The sequence below is a fragment of the Drosophila innubila genome (assembly GCF_004354385.1).
Source record: "Drosophila innubila isolate TH190305 chromosome 3R unlocalized genomic scaffold, UK_Dinn_1.0 2_E_3R, whole genome shotgun sequence".
In the NCBI taxonomy this organism is placed as follows: Eukaryota; Metazoa; Arthropoda; class Insecta; order Diptera; family Drosophilidae; genus Drosophila; species Drosophila innubila.
In genome coordinates, this window is record NW_022995380.1 from 9,207,941 (window position 1) to 9,227,967 (window position 20,027).

General features: G+C 35.8%; 2 protein-coding genes and 1 long non-coding RNA gene across 3 annotated transcripts in view; 2 read left to right on the forward strand and 1 right to left on the reverse strand.

Moving 5' to 3' along the window:
• Window positions 1-20,027, reverse strand: part of LOC117793029 (headcase protein) — an 88,665-nt gene that overhangs the window by 54,721 nt on the left and 13,917 nt on the right. The window lies entirely within an intron of this gene.
• LOC117793032 lies at window positions 421-996 on the forward strand. The gene is made up of 3 exons (XM_034633402.1): window positions 421-526; window positions 583-718; window positions 775-996. Exons 1-3 carry the CDS (start codon window positions 479-481, stop codon window positions 855-857), a joined length of 267 nt encoding a protein of 88 aa, XP_034489293.1. The 5' UTR covers window positions 421-478; the 3' UTR covers window positions 858-996.
• On the forward strand, window positions 17,504-18,371 carry LOC117793034. The gene is made up of 2 exons (XR_004618208.1): window positions 17,504-17,569; window positions 18,017-18,371. It is a non-coding gene; the product is annotated as an uncharacterized LOC117793034 (long non-coding RNA).

The window sequence follows — 20,027 nt, forward strand, 5'->3', positions numbered from 1 at the left end:
AGAACAAAAGCGGAATTAGAATATTAAACATATAACACACAATATACAAGGCTTTTTTGGCCTTTTTTTAGGCTTTTGTTTGGTTTTGACGGTTCCGAGCAGCTGACTTTGACCTTGCGCTGCCAACACAAATTGTGGTAGATGTATGTGTGTACTTAACACATACACTCTAGGTTAGACCGAAGCTTCATAACTTGGCTATGACTTTTGCATCAGTTTTCACACAAAAAAACTAGGTCTGATATGAAAAAATTATGGTATTAAAAATAGTAATAACACATTGTTGTTGCTGCATTGATCTGCGACTGGGCTGTGTTCTTATATTCATTGTTGAGACCATTTTCTGTTTTATTGGTCTGTGCTTGGGTCAATGTAATGTCCACAAGAACAGCTCAATTAGCCAAGTTAATAAGCTTTTCCATCTCAACTTACAGATAGCAGAACAAATTTATTTTGGTTGCTGGGTCGTTTGGGCTACATGTTGCATATCGTTGGTACCTCGACGCTCCTCGTTGGCATCATTTATGTAAGCTTTAAAATTTCTCCATAAATGTTTATTAACCAAAGAAATTTCTCATACAGAAATTGACAGATCTATTGTTCATTTACTTGGTTACGAATATTCTACACATGATTTTTGACACGACATATATTGTCGCCTGGGTTTTAAGATGTCAGTACTGTTTCTATGAACTCTGTATATCATCCGCGGGCATTGGTGAGACGTCTTTAACTGGAGTAATATTTCCCTATTATAATACCTTGTTCTTGCAGTGTTGAGCATTTACTTTTGGCTAGTTGTCTTTTTATTCCGACGTAAATGTCTTTGGGAAAAGTCACCAAACTATGATCAATAGCTAAATATAAATATGCAAAACGTTCTATTCCAAAATTTTAAATATTTTGCAGATATTTTACCTAAATTATTTAGAGTAATTTAAATTCGTTGTTAACCATCATTGTTGTTTTAATATATTATTTTTGGCAGCTTTTATATTCAGTGAGTTTGCTTGTTGTTCAAATTATCTTGTTGTTTTTGCCTGTTGCTAATCTTATTGTGTACTTTTGGCTATAATTTCACACTAATTTGTAAATTTGCTTTTAATGCCAAAGACAAAGAGAAACTGCTACAAAATAACTCGAATTTTTTTATCTACAATTCTGTGATGAAACCTGCAACTCTCAGTCAAATTAAATGCAAAAATGCTAAATGAATTGAAGACAATAAGAACAATAAGAAGAAGAATAATCAAGAGCAGCTGCTTATTGTTGTTGTTGCTGTTTTTGTTAGATGGACGAGCTGATGTTGCATCCATTTGGATTGCTTCAAATCACTTCATTCCGTTGCAATTTTCAATCACGTGCTAAGTGCAGCCACACAGACGGAAAATAGAGACGATTTGTCTGCCAACGTTAGCATGCAACATGGAGGGGCAACAACAGCAAAAACAAAACAAAGCAATGGCAATTGCTGCAGCATAATTTCAGTGCACAAACAAAGCAAAAATGGAACTCGACCCCCAGACTAAATCGAGTGGCAACTATTTGCCCTATCACGTACAAATTAAAAATGTGAAATGCTTCAATTTGGTGCAAGCAATGCGATTACAACACAACTCAACACAACAAAGCAGCTGCTGCACAGCTGCAAATCGTATTTGGTACAACGGGGCGTATGAATTGTGATGGCAAAAACTCAACTAGATTGACTTTTTTAAATGTGTCTTTTGTTTCCGATTCGATACGATCAATAACAAATCAATTTAGTCAACAAACGTGCTTAAAAAAAAAGAAGTTAAAAAATTCATTTAAAAATGTTTATATGTTTCAAAAAGGTTTAAATGTTATTCGAGCAGCTGTCAATGAATCGATCGAGCTCTCGTTCCGCTTTTAATGGTTCGATTTTTGAGCTTTTGGACTCAATTTTGGTCAACGACAAAGTCGTCGTCAGCTGACAAACAAATTTGCATAAACATAAACATATTTTTAGTGTATGTATATGGATTTAGTATTCAAATTCAACAATTAATTGATGTTGCCAAGCAGACAAATCGTGTCTTAAATTGACCGACAATTTGTATGCCTCTTCCGTTGGCCAATAGATCAAACAGTTAATGAATTGATCGGCTTGCATTAAATGCCAAATGATATGCGAAACGATAATAACCAAAGGCGACAAATGCCATTTTGTGAGATGTTTTCAATACTCGAAATGGTCATAAGATTTGAATTTTGATAGTATAATTGCAGTGGTTGCTGTTTGACCACACCTAACAATAAATTTGAAATACATATAAAATAAATATCGAAATACCAAAGAGACGTACACAATTTTCGTGCATTCGCTATGGTTGCACCTCACGTTTTTCACATCAATTTTCGATGTCTGCCATCGTCATCGTCGTCCCCAAGACACAATTTTCAATTTTCAATTGTTTACGAGCAATGCTGCGACGAGTGTAGACTGTACTGTGAACAGTGAATTGTACTCGTATTTTAGATGCAATTGCAATTCCATTTTTATAGCTAGTTATTGATTAAATTTGGCACTTGGGCTACCAGACAGCCTGCCACGCCTCCCCTTAACAGCCGTACAGAGCCTCGGGCTTGAACTTTTTCAAGTGATATACACACAGTAGGACTACGGCCTATAAGCTCAACTGAACAGACTAAAGCTACCTGCCAATTTGTTGCCTCAAGTGCCGCTAGATAAACCAAACAACAGAAATGAATCATTGTAATTGCATGGAGCAGAAGGTGGAGGAGGGAGCAGTTTCTATTGCTGGCCGCTGCCGGGGTAGAAGGGTATCGACGATTGCGCATTCGAAATGCCAAAGTTGAATTCACAACAAAATCACTACAAAAAGTTATGTATTTCCCTTCAAAAAATAAAATTTGCAAAAAAAAAAAAACTATTTTACTTTTTACTTTCGTTTTATTTGGGGTTGTGATGCGGGGGAGAGCGGTTAGGGAAATGATATTCAAATTGCGAGTAATTTATTTACGATTCTCCAAAAAAGAAAACAAGTTACGAATTGCAAGTGTTGTTTATTTATTACAACTAAATCGAATTTGTTTTATCGTTGTGGGAGCGGTTTTGGAGAGGAAATGTTAGGCAAATGAAAATTATGGGAAATGCGATACGACAGCACAGTGAAACCTTGATAGAATGCACCTACCAACATTTAAATTATGAATGAATATTATTTCATAATATAATGTATTTTTCACATAAATGGTGCTACATTAAAATTCTTTGTTCCGAACACTTTCGTAATCAAATGAAATCGAAATATAAACAACTTAATGTTGAAATAATGTACGACAAGTCATTTAATTGAGAAATGTTCATTTTAGCGAGTCTTTACTGGCATCCATGAAAATGGTCAACCACATTTGGTCGACTGTTGCTCCCACAAACTGACCGCAAATCGCATCGCATCGCATCGCAGCATCGCATGGAACACGAACGTCGCCGACTGCAAATTGATTAATGGCATTAAATGTTTTAAACAATTTTCACCCGGCAGCCACAGCAGCAACAACAAGTTGTTAGTTGTAATGTGAAACCAAAAGTGGTTGTTGTTATTGCTGCTGATCTACGCTTATTAATGGTTGTTGTTGCTCTGCCCCAATATGGTCAAAACGGCAACCCGTTTTAACCATATCTGAACAGTGCAATCTTCAGCTGATATCAAATTGCGGTTAAGCTAACAACAAAATTTCTGGCCATTTCATAATTTGAGCGCAATTAATTGCGCAAATTGTGCAAATTGTGCCAACCGCTTGTGATTTACGTAGAAGTCCAAATGAATCTCTGAGATTGTAGCTAGAGAAATGTTGGCGTCAACGCAGATACAAATGTATCTTGGACCTTGCTTCAAATTACAATCGTGTCTTGTTCAAGTACACAACTCTAGTTAAATTAATTAATATTACATTATATATGTATGTGATAATAATAATAAAAATAGTGCATTTTATAGACCAACACACGAGCTAATTAAAATTCGCTAATAGCAAACAATAACAGCAACGATTGTAAAGCGGCCCACATGTTGTCAGGCGTATAACAATAAATACGTATTTAAAGTTAAAACTAATAGAGTAGTGGCTGTGGCTGATCAACTTTGGAAATACCCAGTGAACAGATCTTAATCAAATCTCTAGCAACCAGAAGTTATCGGTATCCAATACAATACCTTAATATACCATAATATTTGTGTAAAATGACTTTCAAATCATGGAGTTAAATTATCGAATTCTTAAATTAAATAAAAATGGATGCAATAGATTTGAAATGAATTTATTGATTTCATGAATAATACAATTTTTTTTTTAATTTCAGTCTATTTATGTGACTCCGAAAATATTTAAATTTTTTTAATTCGATTGATATAAAAAGCAATTGATGTCGAAATATGTTTTGCTTGAAGAATATGACCAACTCAAATGACTCTCATGTTATTGCTAATGATTTTCTCTTTACAGGGTATACAAATATGCACTTGAGGCACAATAGAGGCAGCATAAATCATAGCAAATGTCATTACAAAAAGGCCAGAGCATGTCAGATGAGATCTGTTGTCGTTGCTCGACACTAGCTCTGGTTGTTGCTGGACAACGACAACAACGACAGCACGCACGGGCCAAGAAATTGTCCACAATATTTCAAGGAGCAGTTTTGCCCCGCCTTGACTCCTACTCTAAGCAGTTTTAAGCCCAGTAGCAGGCAACAGGCGTGTGCCAGGCAATTGCCAATTGCCAGTTGCCAATTGGCATTCGAAATGCAACAGAAACGTGAATGTCATTAGAGTCAATTCAAAGTTGATGAGCGTAGTGAAGTCAATTCAAGTCAAATCGACTGGCGAATGGAGTTTAAAACTTAAACTAGTTCTCAATATGGACTACATTCTGGGTGCGGTTGTGCAGCACACGAATTCAAACTTTAACTTCTGAGTTAAAGTTAACAAATAACAAATAGCTTCAGATTCAGTTTGCGAAAAGTGCAAGAAACTCATAAATTAAACCGATTGTGAGAGTGTTGCTGTTGTTGTTGTTGCTACTGTTTTCAGACTGAGCCCAAGTCGCATCCACGTTCTCAGTGTGGTCAAATAAATAGAAAATTAGCCCAGACATTGGCCAGTCGAGACACAGAATCACACAAAAACGTACAAAATAATGCGGCAATATGTTGTTGCTGTTGCTACTACTGCTGCAACATAAAGAAACAAAAGCGGCAAGCACACATTAGTTGCCATAAAGGCAGCCACAAAAGCAATGGCCAACAACATCTCTCATTGCCGTTAATTAATTGCAAGCATCCAGGCGGGGCACACTCAGCGTATTTAATACCCAAAATTCATTTGGTTTTACTTGATTCTTCTATGAGTTTAGCTATAAATTTTCTGCGCCAGCTGCTAGTCTCAGACAAGCACAGGAAAAAAAATGCACAAAAACTTTATGAATAGATGCAAAAAGGTTAATGTCTGCAAAAAATATTCTATTGCTATCTAAATGTGCTCTAAAGCTTAAATACTTTAAAATATTTATTGAGCAGATAACACATTTTTTTTTAGTTGCTGTCAAATTTTTAGAAGCAGTTTAATATTTAAAATCATTTCTGTACACCAATCAATCATTTAAAGAAAGTAACAAAGATCCCATAAAGCATATTCTTCAATAGCCTGGGTAGATATTAAATAACTATATTGCTATCTTTAACCAATCCCATATCTTTATCACAAGCTATATGTTGACTTTTATCTATATTAGCAATCTCCATTTGTTTAAATATCTATATTTATTTTAAGGAATTGCAATATATTGGTTATTGATTACCAGCTTCTTCATACTTCAGTCAATCGGTCATTTTATCGCTTTTGGAATTCAGTTCATTTGATCGTAATTTTACGCACTTTAAACCCAAATTAAAACCCCATAAAAACTATACAGATTAGCTGTTATTTGACTACCTAACTAACTAGATAACTAATACAATCTTACCGTAAAAAAGTCGATAAGTTGCCACATAATAATAATTGATAGCGTGGTAATCGAACTCTCATCGCAAGTTTTGTGAGTCAGATATGTGGAGACATATGCCTTGAAATTAAGTACGATTTGCGTGTTAATCGCAAACAAATTAAAACTGTGGCAAAAACTGACACCACACACGCATACATGTTTGGTGGGGCAGACATGTATATATATAAAAGCTGCAACTTGTTAATGAAAATGCCACAAAATTCCCATAATGCATTCTATGCAACTTGCCGCTGTCTGTGGACAACTTCACGCTGCGCTGCCCAATGGCAACATAAGAAATAGAGACAGACAGACGGACAAACAGACAGACAGACAGATAGACAGACAGAGTCAGAAGAAACTGGCGCGCCAAGCTGTGAAAAGTCTCATTAGTTTGGACAAATATGCAATTTGATGTTAGTAGTGTTATGTTGTTTGGGTGTTATGGTGTTATAGTGTTATAGACACAACAGAGAGCAGCAGCCGCTCACTGCCAAATGTGAAAAGTTGCCAAGTTATTGCTGTTGCTGTTGTTGTTGTTGTTGAAACAGAAACCGCAGAAAACGCTGCCACGTTGCCCTGGTTGCCGCTAGGCGGCTAATGTGGTTGCTCGCGTGTTGCGGTGGCAAGTTCAGCCAAACAAACAGACAGTTGCACAGACAGCCAGACAGACAACGTCATAGATACGACATATGCCGGCCAGGCGTCTATTGCAGCTTTGCGACTTGATCCCTTTTTCATTTCTCATGCCACACGCACCGTTTTTTCATTTAAACTTTTTTTTGCAATTAAAATGAATTTTTACATATTTTTTTAATTATTTTCTGTCGCAACACATGTAGAAGCGTTGCCTGGCATACCAACTTTTTTTATTTTCTGTATTTTTTGTTAGTTGTTAAATTATTGATAGGAAGAAACGACAACGAGAAGTCTGTGTCCCTGTGGGAACCTGCAAAGATTTGTGCAAATATTTGCGATTGCAGTGCAAAGAGCTTAACGACTTTTGGCTGTTTTGTTTGTCTGGGCCCTGTTTGCCAGTCTGTTTGTTAGCACAACCCACACACACAAATACAGACAGAGACTCATATCAATGGCCAGACGCTCATTTACACGTGTTAGCCAGGCCCAGACATCTAATCGTTTGATTTTGATTTAATTAATGCCTTTAATTGGATATGTTCATATACAAATAAAAGCTGACATGTAATTAGTTTATTCCTTTTTCTCTCTATTTTTTTTTTTTTTTTTTATAGGTTAAACGAAGCTCAAAAACATTTCGCGGAATTGCCGTTAAATATTTAAACAGACTAGGCAAATTAAGCACTTAGTTTAAGCAAAGAAAAAACCCCAAAATAAAAAACTAAAACGCAACTCTCATGCGTAAACCTGGTGGCAGACCTGAGATTTAAAATCTTTAGGCAAATACGTTCAACAAGCTTAAAACCAGGCAACATTTAAGTTTGGCAAATCATATGCAAATACACGCAGCAAACTCAAGTCAAAGATGCGCAATTATATCTATGTATCTTTGTATCTGTATCTATTGTGGCATAACAAATTGAGCTGTCAGTGCGCCATTAGCAGCAGCAAGCGGCGGCATTCTTTTTTCATTTAAGCCAACATGAAAACTTGGCCAACAGAAAAAAAGTAATAATAATAAGTAAACTCAACAGATTTGAACTGAGCACTGGGCGTTGGCCCAAAAGCAGCAAAGATGATAATTAGGCAACATGAGTTGAGTTGAGCTGAGTTGAGAGCAATTGAGTTTCTTTTTTCTTTATTTTTGGTCATTAATTCCAATTGCCAATATTTTTGTAGCAATTTATTTGAGATGCTAAACAAAGGTGCTCACCGCGCGTTCTTCGTAGTTGTATTTGTAGCTGTATTTGTATCTGTATCTGCACTCCACCCATTTGTATGGCACAATTCTCGCATTTAGTCGCCCCCAACTGACACATGACATGACAGGCCGAAAAGTTTCAACCAAGCCGCAAAAATCGATCGAGACAAATCGAGGGGGCAACTGAGGCAACTTCGGCAAAACTGTCTGTGATCTGTCTATGAATGCACACACAACACACGCGTGATTTATATATTCAATTAAACTTGCCGCCGCAACAAGCCGCAGCAGCAGCAACAGCAACTACAACAAATCAACGAAACATTTTTCATTTGCCTCCAAATATCTTTCAAGACGTGTCATTGGACTAGACGAACTAGAAACAGATACAAATATACATGTATAGATAGTTATATAGATATAGTAAACTGAAATTTTAATTGCAATCATTTCAAAGCACAAAACATGTCTATTTGTTCATTACAAATATACTCAGTGTTAGCATATTCTCAAAGGGTGTATTGTTTATCATATGAATTAGTTCATTATTACTTTTAAAATAATTTGACTTAACTTGATTTTAAATAATTATTTTAATTGCATGTCAACTTGATGTTAAAATATATAAACATATATACTTTAATAATTTCAGGGTATCACATTGTTTGGTCAATGTCAAGTTGCAATATTATAATTGTGCTTTTCTTAATTTTTTAATAGTATTATTGTTAGGTATTGCCACTGTATTTGTTGTTGCTGGCGACTCTAGTTATTTATGGCCGACGACATAGGCTTAGATTTTTAATTAATTCAAGGCTTTTATGGCACGCTCGACGCTGACTGCGCTGCTGGCGCAATTATCGAAGCTCTTCAAAAATAACTCGCCTTGCCTTGCCCAATAATTGTGTAATTTTCATTTCAGTTTGTGGTCAGTCAACGCAAAATTTTAACTGCAAATTAGACAATAAAACAAAAGTCAAGCGGCGACGGCAACAATACAAACACCCCTCGTATTTAACCGGTCTTGCTGACTCACAACACTGTTAATGCCTATAATGGGGCGTTGGCGTGAAAATTCTTTAGAAAAATTACGGGGAAAATTAGTGAACGCTGACTGAACACTGCATATACAGTTGAGTGACCTTTTCGAAGAGCATTTGAAATGTGTGACGATGGAGAGAATATTAATAAATTAGCAGGTACAAAAAAAATGCATTTTGATAAAGCAGCACACATATACACACACACTTAGTTGGCAATGCATATTCATTAACCAACCAAAAATAAAACAAGTCATTCAATCGGGTAATTTAATTGGTAGCGGTATAAGCCTGACCAGCAGCACGTCAGCATAATTAGACCAAGACCAGGCCAACACATGTTGGCCCACGCAAGATGACAGCAATGTTGGCCAACAAATGTTAGGCTTGTTGTCGCCAGCGTGTTGCACCCTCAGCAAACAAACACAGACACACACATACATCAAATGTCAAACGCCGCCGTCACTCGGTGAACAGTGTTGGACATATCAAATGCCAGGGTCAGGTTAACAGCTCGAAACTGAAGAACTGGCCAAAAGTATGCACTGTTCAGATTGCCTGGTAGTCTTGGGCGCCACATTTTGGGCCCACCCGCAGTTGCGGCTGCTTGTTGCTTGTGAATTGGAGTGAAAACGCGCGTTTGTTAAGTGAAACACATGCAAATGAGATAACAACAACAACCAGTTACAACAACAATCAGTAGTAGAAGTAGAAAAAAAATTAAATTAAATTCATATGAAAATGTGGCAAGTGCTTGGTTTGGGATTGGGATAAAGCCCTGGCAACATGTTAAACGATATTTATATGCTTTTCACAGATTTCTTATTAAGATATGAGTTGTGGCAAGCAAAACGCCGCAGGTAGCCACTGTGTTGGTTATTGCCTCAGGTTGTTGCAGGTAATTGTTGTTCAAGTTATGACGGTAAAGGGCATTTTTCATGTGGCAACAACAGACGGTGGCAGATAAAGTCCGAAAAGCGGCACAATTAATTCAAAACCCTCATAGACAAAACAACTAAGACTAAAAAGGGCAAAGTAAGCTATGATAAATAGGTCTAGAATAGGATATACCCTGTAAGCAGTATACAAACACTTTATGGATATTTATTATAATTAGTTCAACACATTTTATTTAAATTTTAAATATGTACGTTTGATTTTTACGATCCCTTACATTTACATTTCATTTGCAAATGCCCACATTATAGGGTACTAAGCTGTAATTCCGCCTTTTTTCGTAGTACTTTAAAATCTGCAAATTGAGTGAAAGATTTCTTATGGCCATTGTGAGATACTAAGTATTCAAGTACAGTCAAACCCACCTAACAGAAAAAATTTATTTCAACCAATTCAACATATTACGTTACAGATTTTTCAATATTGCAAATGGTTCTCATTAGCGACGTTTCCATGTACAATTTATATTAAATTTAATAATGTGCCTAGCAAAAGCACTCAACAAGTTCGGAATTCAGAATCGGTATCGGAATTGTCGTCATCATGACATAAGAACTCGTTGTCGACCGGGTTGCTTTCGTTCCTTCTAGTCATCGCTTGTAGAACAAGGCGCATTTAATTAAGATCTTTACGCTTTTATAAAATATATAATGTAGAACAAAATGTATCGGCGATAAGGCGAAATGTGGCTCAGGCAGCAATCAACGTTGGAAAGCAAAGATAAAATAGTCGAGACACCAGCAAAGGCGTGTTCTCAGAAAAAAGAAAATAAATTTGTGCGATTGCTCAAAGCCACACACGATAGAAAAATAATAAATAACATAAAGAAAAATAAATATTAAAATATAGAAAAAAAATAAAACAAAACACAACCGAATGGCAATAACATGACTAATAATCGGATAAAGAGTATATATTCAAAGTAAATAAATAATATTGAATCGAAAGAGCCAGAAATAAAAAAAGCTTTTCTACAGATTGGCCGGAAATTGCCGCAATGATAAGAAAAGTTTAATACTAATAAACTTAAATTGTGCAAATATATCGAACTTCAAAATGATATATATTTCTATTCTTATTGTTATTCATTCCCCAATGATTGATGACATTTCCTTAAGTTTCATTTAGAGTAATTGAACGATCTCTCTGGAACTGATCTGATGATCGCTAATGCATTGCAATAACAAACATAATAAACTTTACATATTATGTAAATGAGCAACAAATTGTATCATATATGAATCTCAATTAATATTGTTTAAATTTCCATTTATTGATGCCATAAATCTAGGTGCAGCTACCTCAACAACAACAACCAGCGACGTGGGGCAAGTGAAAAACTTGTGTTTAAATAATGCGCACACATTCAATCAATTTATTTATTGACATTTTATTAATTACTGTTAATTTGCAAGAAGAAAAAAAAACATGGATAGAAAATTATTTATAGACAAATCAACAAAATGAAAAACGGAAAAGGGAATCTGAATTGTGAATGAATCATGGGCAATAACATGTTTTTAATCAAACGATTTAGCAGCTAATAATACACAAATGCAAAATTATAAGCTATATATAGTTGAAGTAAGTGTTGTTGTTGTTGTTTTTTGTTTTTACTGTTAGCGTTGACAACAAGTTGACTTAAAAGTGCATTGAAATTCTAGCTAAATGCATTGCCAAGCCGTAAACAACAATAAATGTATGATGTCAACAATTGCGACCACTTTGTTGGCGCTTTCGATTGCCATATGAATGTATGTAATTAAGTGTGTGTGTATATATTTGTGAATACGTGTGTGTGTGTGTTATTGAGTGGGGTGTGTGGGGCACTAAGTGTGGGCGACAAGTTCAATTTCATTTCATTTCATTTAAAGCTGGCGAAGCGCCCCTTCTCCAAACGAAAAGCAAATTTTTGCTAAGTAATTTACAATAATTGTTAACGCTGTTGTTGTTGCTGTTGTAGTTGTTGCCGCTGTCTCTTTTGTTGTAACTAGCGCAATTTAAATGCAAATAATTTTGTAAGAAATTTACATAGTTTTAAATTTGAATATAATTACACAAATTGGACGCAAGAAAAGCAGCAACATCAGCAGCAGCAACAACAACAAATTAAACAGCAGCAACATCAACTTCAACTAAAATTGGCTGAAAATGTAGCAAAAGCTGAGGCGGCTGACACGCCCACTTGCCCACTTGTTGTTGTTTGTTCAGTTGTTCACTTGTTCAGTGGTTCAGTGCGCTTTCTACAACATATTACAAGTTAATTTTTGCAACAACAACAACAACATAAAGGTTCAACAAACGCAAATTGTGCAAAGGCAACAAAAGCAACAGCAACAACAAGTGTTTAAGTAACTTGTAACAGTAGCAAAAATAAATTTATTTGCCATTGCAGCAGCAGCAGCAACGTTATAGTTTGTTAGACGTGCAGCCGTTGGCAACAAATGTGGCAAAGTAAATGGGGCGCCACGGAGTTGGAGTTGCCACTGGCAGCAACATGTTGCTGACGACGACGATCACGACGGCAGCAACAGCCGCAACAGAAAGTAAAAGAGGGAACGTGGGGCAAGCTAATGAAGATGATGTTGCACAAACCATTTGCCTCCTTGACGGTCGTTGTCGTTGCTTGGTGGGCGTGGCAAACGCGAAACTGAAAGCGACGCATCGCCGCTTTCCTTTTCGGCGTCAAGCAGTTGAGCAATTTGTTGCTGCTAGTTTTGCAGTTGTAGCTGCTGCCAGCTGCTTTAGAGATTAATTAAAAATATTTAAGGAAAAAAAAAGTTATTAAACTAAACACTTTGTGCATTGCAATTGCGCCTCGAGGCGAGATTTGTTCTCACGCTACAAGCAGCCAACAATATGGTGCGATTGCTATATAGATATATATTTACATATGGGTAGATATGTGTGTAAGTACACACAGACAAATGATTATAAAAAACGGACACGTCAAAGGCGAAACACGCGCATACAATTTTAAATACGCTTTATTGTTATGATTATTTGAGGTTTAAGTTTTTTTTTGTTAGTATTTTCTTTCATTTATTTTTTGTTAACGTTTCACCCAATTGGCGTAAGAAACGTGCCAAGATCGGTACCAAAAATTAATATGCAATTAATCGGGCACAACAAGGAACATGCCGTCAATACCAAGCATAGCAACAACAACAGCAATTTGTTGTACGTGCACATGTCGCAGCAGAAGGCAAAATGTGTTGCCGATAAGCGATCAAAAGCGACAGCAACAACTGTGAAGCGACAGCTAAAAAGTCACCTACTGAAGCACAACAACAACAACAAGAAGACAAGATTTTAAGCAAGCAACGTTTTGGGGCAACAGCGAGGCGACAGACGTGTGCCGCACCCAAAAATGTGTCAAAGATCAACTGACAAAAATCGCCGGACGACGGCAAAGCAATAAACAAAGAGCAAAAAACAAAAAAGTAAACAAAAAAAAAAAACAAATATAGTATGAAAAAAAAAACGTCTCCCAAGTAGGAAACTAAACAAATTGCAATCGAAAACGAAACTGAAATTGCAAAAAAAAAAAAAAAAAAACAATAACAAAAACAGAACTAAGTAAAAAAAAAAAACTTGCGCCGTGAGAATAATAATTAAAAAATGTTTGCTCATTTTATTTTTTCAATAAACCATGTGAAATTTTGCGCTTTGACTTTGTTTTTGTTGCATTGGCTTTGGCCAGTGGGTGGGCATTAAAGGTTAAAGCTAACTGGGCGTGGCAAAAGTTATCAAAAATATATCTATATATATAAAGTTGTATAAATATAAATAAAGAGACGTCATTTCAATTGCAGGTGCGGCGATCTAATCTTGCTTATTGCAAAACCTCTGCAGATTAAGCCCAAAAAGCTCAACTGATTTGACAGTCACTTAACTAAATGCAACCAATTAAATGCGAATAAAACTTGAGCTTTAAATGTCACTTTAATTAAGATTAGATTGCGAAAGAAAAAGAGCTTTTTGCAATTTGCAAAGACTTGCAACACTTGAAAAGCACATGAAAGTTTTAAATATATGAGTTTAAGCCATTCCGTCAATTTAATATAGATTGGGTTTGAAATTAATATAGGCATTAATCACTTTAAAAGCACATGAAAGCTACAAGAGCTTAACATAACTTATATGTAATCATTTAAATCTCAAATCGATTTAATTAATTCGAAAATATGTTTATTATCAATAAAATAATTAATCAATCTTATGTCAAAAAAAGGTTTAATAACGATAAGAATAAGAGATTTATTTCAAAAGAAGCTTTTATGAAACTTAATTTCTTGGAAAGCACAAGAAAGCTTTCCATTAAAAGACATGTTTCTCTCACTCTGACTAATTTCTTTTCGATAGGTATAAGCACAGTTTAAATATCAACTAGTCAAGTAATATTATTGTAGGGACTTTTAGTAATCACTTGGTATCATATTCTATAAGATATGCATTTCAAATTACATTTCATTTGCAAATGTCAATTGAAGAAGGCCGTTTAATTTGTTAACAAAGCAAAGGCATTGATACGCATAGTACAAGCTCTGACTGTCAGTCGCATATAATGTCATTGATAGATTGTCCATTATAAGTACCGATTACGATTACGACGTCAACAACAACAACAAGAACAAGAACAATAAGTACGCATATGTTAACTGAAGTGGGTATAATGAAAGGCCCGTCTTTCTTTTCAGCTAAATGTAATGTAAATGAGAGCCAAAGTTGAGACTTGATAAGACATGACTGCCTGATATTTACCCAAGTGCGGGCCCCCATCACCACTATCTCAACACCACCTCCCTTTTCCTCACCGTTCTCCCATTTCTTGCAATTGCAGCTGCAAGTTTGCTGATAAAATTGAAGGCGTTTCGATCCCGAGTTAAATCAAGGAGAAGCCTTGAGCATGAAATTTGCAACAAACACACACACACAGACACTTTATATAAATTTATTTGTATGTGTTTATGCTGCTCTGACAGCTGATCTTCTCAAGTGACCCACTTGGCGCGTGTTTGCGTATCAGCAACAACAACAACAACACTTTCATTTTCACAACCCTGGGAACAACAATGCATGTGTCTTGTTTCGAGTTGCTTTGTTTAAATTTGTCTTTCGTTAATATTTGCGAGACGTTTTTTTTATTTATTTTACTTTTAAGTTTTTTTTAATTTTCGTTATTTAAGCTCAACTTTTTTCGATGTTGTTAAGGTTGTTGTTTTTTTAGAAAGTGCGTGTGCAATTGAAGTTTTTAGTTAAACAGCCGTCCAGTCAATAAATAACCGCTCCAAGTCAATAAATTACGCAAAAAAAAAAAAAAACTTTAACTAAAAGCTGCCAACAGCAGCAGCAACTACTACGGCAACTGACGTCGACTGCAACTGCGACGTCGACTGCGACCGCAACTGCAACTGCGACGGTGACTGCAGCAGGCGAATGAACGGCGAGCCGACAATGCACTTTGCCAAGGACAGATTCATTGAATAGTGCCACAACTGTGCGCCTAGTCTGAGTTTGAGTGTGCATCTAAGCGAGGGTGGCTCAATAAGTTTGCAGTTAATTTTCTATTCGAGTTCTATTTGATATTGAAAAAAAAGGGTAACGATATATTAACAATTTGTTAAGCTACAAAATTAAACTGAATAAAGAATGCATTTTAAATATATAAATAATATTATTTACATATGTGATTTGATCAAGTCAACAGCAATTAAACGTATGAATATTGCTTAAGCAGCCCTCGCATTGTGTCGAGCTATTCGTTAGTATTTGTATCTGAATTGCAATGCGTTACATGGCGAGAGAATCAACGCTGTCGGCTGCTTAAAAATAATATAAATATAATAAAAATGACTACACGGCGTATACGCAATATTGACAGTGAAATCGTAGACTCAATGTGGTGATCAAAGGGGGAAGGTCTATGTGTTCAGCAAATATGTACATAGAATTAATACATATAAATATATATGCATATGTACTTATGTATATGTGGTTTAATGGCCGCTGAAACAAAGCACAAGGTTACAACAACAGCGAGGGGGGCTTAAGAACTCTAGGAAATGCCAACACACAGATAGGCAAACAGACAGACAGACAGACTGACTGACTGACAGACGGACAGACTGAGAGAAGAAACCAACTGGCTGTCTGACTGTCAGGGGCAAAAGCTCCACTTTACGTTCGTGTCTGCATTTGGTTTTTAATTTTTAAATATTTGCCATATGCTAGGTAGATGGGGGTTGTGTCGACGGAGTTGTGGGAGGGAGAAGGGGAGCGCAGAGGGGATGGGGGTATTCATCATACATCAATGCTTTGTTTTCATTCATACAGCCCATGAAATGCCAGGCACGTTCTGTGTGCACTTCAAGGCTTCGCTTTTTTCATCCGTGGATTTATTTTTTGTGTCGCTACTTTTTAATATTTTTTTGCAGCTTTTGCTTTTTTTGTGTTGCCTTTCTTATCTATTATTATTTCTGTTTTATTTTTATTTTAATTTCAAATTTTTTAGCTGCTGGCAATTTGCTAACTAGAAATTGACAGTTAGATAGACAACGCCAAGAGAGGAACAGAAAGGATCTACTTTGTCTGTCTGGCATTATTTTTTCTTCATTTCTTCTTTTTCTTGTTATTTAGATTTTCCTTTTCGACAGCAACAAAATGTTGCAGTTTTCGCAGACTTTTCTGCCGACTTTTGGTATTTATTTAATCATAACTTTAATCAATATGCAAATATTTATTTATGCATGGCCGGAAAAACTGAAAGTTTCAGTCGGATGGTTAATTAAAAGTCATAAATTGTCGCATAATGCAATGCGAAAATATTTCATAACAAACTTTTTTTTGCCAATAGGCAGCTGGACAAATTGGCAAGTGGGAATATGGCTAACTGTTTGAAGAGAGAGAGACGCAACATAACGCAATGCAATGTTGTTGCATGTAAAGTGCATTTACCTTAAAGTGCAACAAACGTGTGGCATGTAATCAAATGGGCGTTAGAGTGTGTGCGTCTGTTTGTGCCAGTGTGTGACTGCCATGCGTAGCACGTTATTTTGTGCAATAGTGTTGGCAGCTGCCGCTGTTGTTGCCCCACAATTCAAGCGACTTGTTTCGCTTTTGACCAAGTTGAGAGTTGAAGCTGCTTAAGATACGCAGGCGTATGAGTAATATATAGAATATAAAGTCCAATTGCAACTAGTTGAAAATCGTTTGACAAACTATAATCAAATACTGTTTAAACTTTAAACAATGGTTAAACAGAGGTGTGGTTTGAAAGACAATTAAAATATAATAAACATTTAAAAACAATTAAATTCGCATAAACCTCTATTATAAATATCATAAAAAGCTTGCAAGTATTTTAAATTCTAATAAAATTGCTATCTTATGCCCCATGCCGCATGCCTCGTGTAGCAAGTTTCTCGGCTTTGGCCTGTATTTAAAGCTTGTCGCGGCGCATTTACAAATTTGGTAACTTCAACTCAAAAGTTAATTTGACAGTGAGACAGCGCCAGACAACATAATGAACGGCAGTTAAAATCAAAATAAAAAAATATAAATCAAATTTAAAAATAAAATAAAAATTATACAGAAAAAAATCAAGACAACATTTGGCAAAATGGCAATTGACAACTGGCAAACAATGCTTTTTATGGCCACAATCAAATGAGCTGAGACTTTCATGAGCTGCGAATGTGTGTGTGTGTGTAAGAATGTATGTGTGAGCACGTATGTCTCATATTTAGCTTGTGATTTACGAGAATTGTGACTAACAAACTTCATTTCAATATCATTAAACAATAAACAATGCGACATATGCTAAAGCTCTTTAATAATTGATTTTGACAATATTGAATGACAAACTGATTTAACAGTTTATAATAATCATCATAAATATTTGTTTAATAATATAAAAGCTTAAACAAGTAAATGAGCTACCCTGTAACCAAATCAAATGCTTTGTCTGTTTTCACTTTTACTATATCAATCGATTATTTAATAATAAAGATGTACATATATTAAATCTCTCAAAACTATTTTAAAAATTTAAGAATAATTTAAAAGCAATTTACTTTATTAAATTTGTATACTATAGCAAATAAGTACTTGCATCTAAACTAATATATTCTATTTTATCCTGTATAATTAGTTGCAAGCGCTGAGCAATTATGCAAATTATAGTTAGGATGCTTAATTGGAAAGGCAGCTCCTCGCTGCAGGATGCGGACACGACAAAAACCAAAAACAAAACAAAACAAGGCAATGAAAAACTCTGAAAATTTGTAAAAACGAACTGAGACTTGTCTAGATTATGTCAGAGCTCGGTCAGACGTTGAGCAAACAATGCGAGGAAAACGTTGACAAAACAAACCATAAAAAAACTAAATAAATGGAAAATGAATGAAGGACGAAGAATGAAGGAGCAGCAGCAAAAACGAGTTGAGGAATTGAAAAATAAAAGTAACATATTATAGCCAGACAGTCATAAAGTTGAATGAATGAAATGTCTAGTCATTGTCATTGTTAAAGGCGTGGGGCGTGGCAAAAAAAAAATGAAAACAGAGTTGATCGCGTAATTAGCGCGTCTGACCCCAAACAACAAACACTCCCCAGGCGGCTGGAATAGAGGGAGCAAAATCAGCAGTCATATAAATCAGAAACAGTGTCGCTCCTAGGAACAGTTTCTGCTGTCTAGGGGCCACTCAAAACAATCCCTATGTCCGTCCCCCTCCTGCCCTCCTGCGACTGTCGCTCTGGCGCCAGGATAACAAACATGAAAATGAAAATTGATAGCGCACAGCGTTTAAATATTTTATCGATTTAATGTGCGAATTTTATTACTCGTTGGCCAAACGCTCTCTGTCCGTCCGTCTGTCTGTCTGTCTGCCACGTCTGGGCAGCCATGCTCTTAGCCCATTTAGAGACGTGTCTAATAAGCGAGCAGCTTTAAGCCCAGGCAAAACAGCAGCTGTAAGTCACAACTTGGCCAAGTCTTACCAAGGTAGTTTTGTGCCTTGGAGAGGTGCAGTTTTGTCTTGGTTGCTTCATTATTTACGAGCCTGGGAGCCCCGCAATCTTTTGGCGCATGCTAAGCCGCTTAAGTAAAGTGGCAGCAACAACAGCAGCTAGTTGCACAAACGAGCTGCTGCTGCTGCTGCTATTGCTGATGCACCCGCTGCGCAGGAAGCCGTAGAGCAACTATTGGCATTGCCAACACTAAGCCAAGTGCACAAGCCGCGTCGCACAATTTTAAGCAGTTTTTAAGCCCTCCTCATCTTATGTGTTGCCACTTAACCTAACCTCAAACTTAAAGACTCAAAAACTTAAATGCAACTTTGCTGTTCGCGTTGCTCCGTTTTGCTTCTTTTTTTTTTGTCTGTTCAATAAAAAAAAAAAAACTTTAAATTTTTCAATTAAAAAACTTTTCACTCGCAGTTCAAGTCGTAGAGAATGCCTCGAAAGCTTCGCCGTTTAATGCTACCCCCGCGTTTTGACTTTTTCCTTTGTTTATACTCTTCCTGAGGGTATTATACATAACGAATATTGTGAGAGTAAAGGCAACACATTGAGAGAATCCGAAGAAGGGCAATTGCTGTTGTCGATAAATGTATATCGATCATCAATTTTTTGATCAATTCAAAAATATTAATTTTTCTTTCTATTTATCAGACCTTTCAATGATTTTTTTTGAAAAAATATAGAATTTAAAGATATTATTATTTATCTCCAAGCTCACATTAATTTTAATGATAATTGGGTCGTACTGCTACCAATAGAAAAATCTATAACAATGGGTATTAAGTCACGAATAAAACGTGATTTTTAATAAATGTTTATGAATGTAAAAGAAATATTGTTTTTTTATAGTTTAGTCTTCCTTTAAATTTCTAAGATATATCATAGTACAAGTACTTATTTGATATAAAATTAATCTTTAAATTTCTGAATTCAAGAATTCAAGAGTTAAATATTAGAGCATTTAGCCTTCGACTTTCAATAATAAACTATTGTTTCTTATATCTTTTGTGTTGCCCTTTACATATTTTCTTCTTTTTTTTTTTGGCTGCAACTTGTAAGAGTTCCAACTTACAGCTTGCAAATGCCGCGCATAACTGTAAATAAGGTTGCCGGCTGAGCCTTTTGTGGAAAGGAGCCAATGC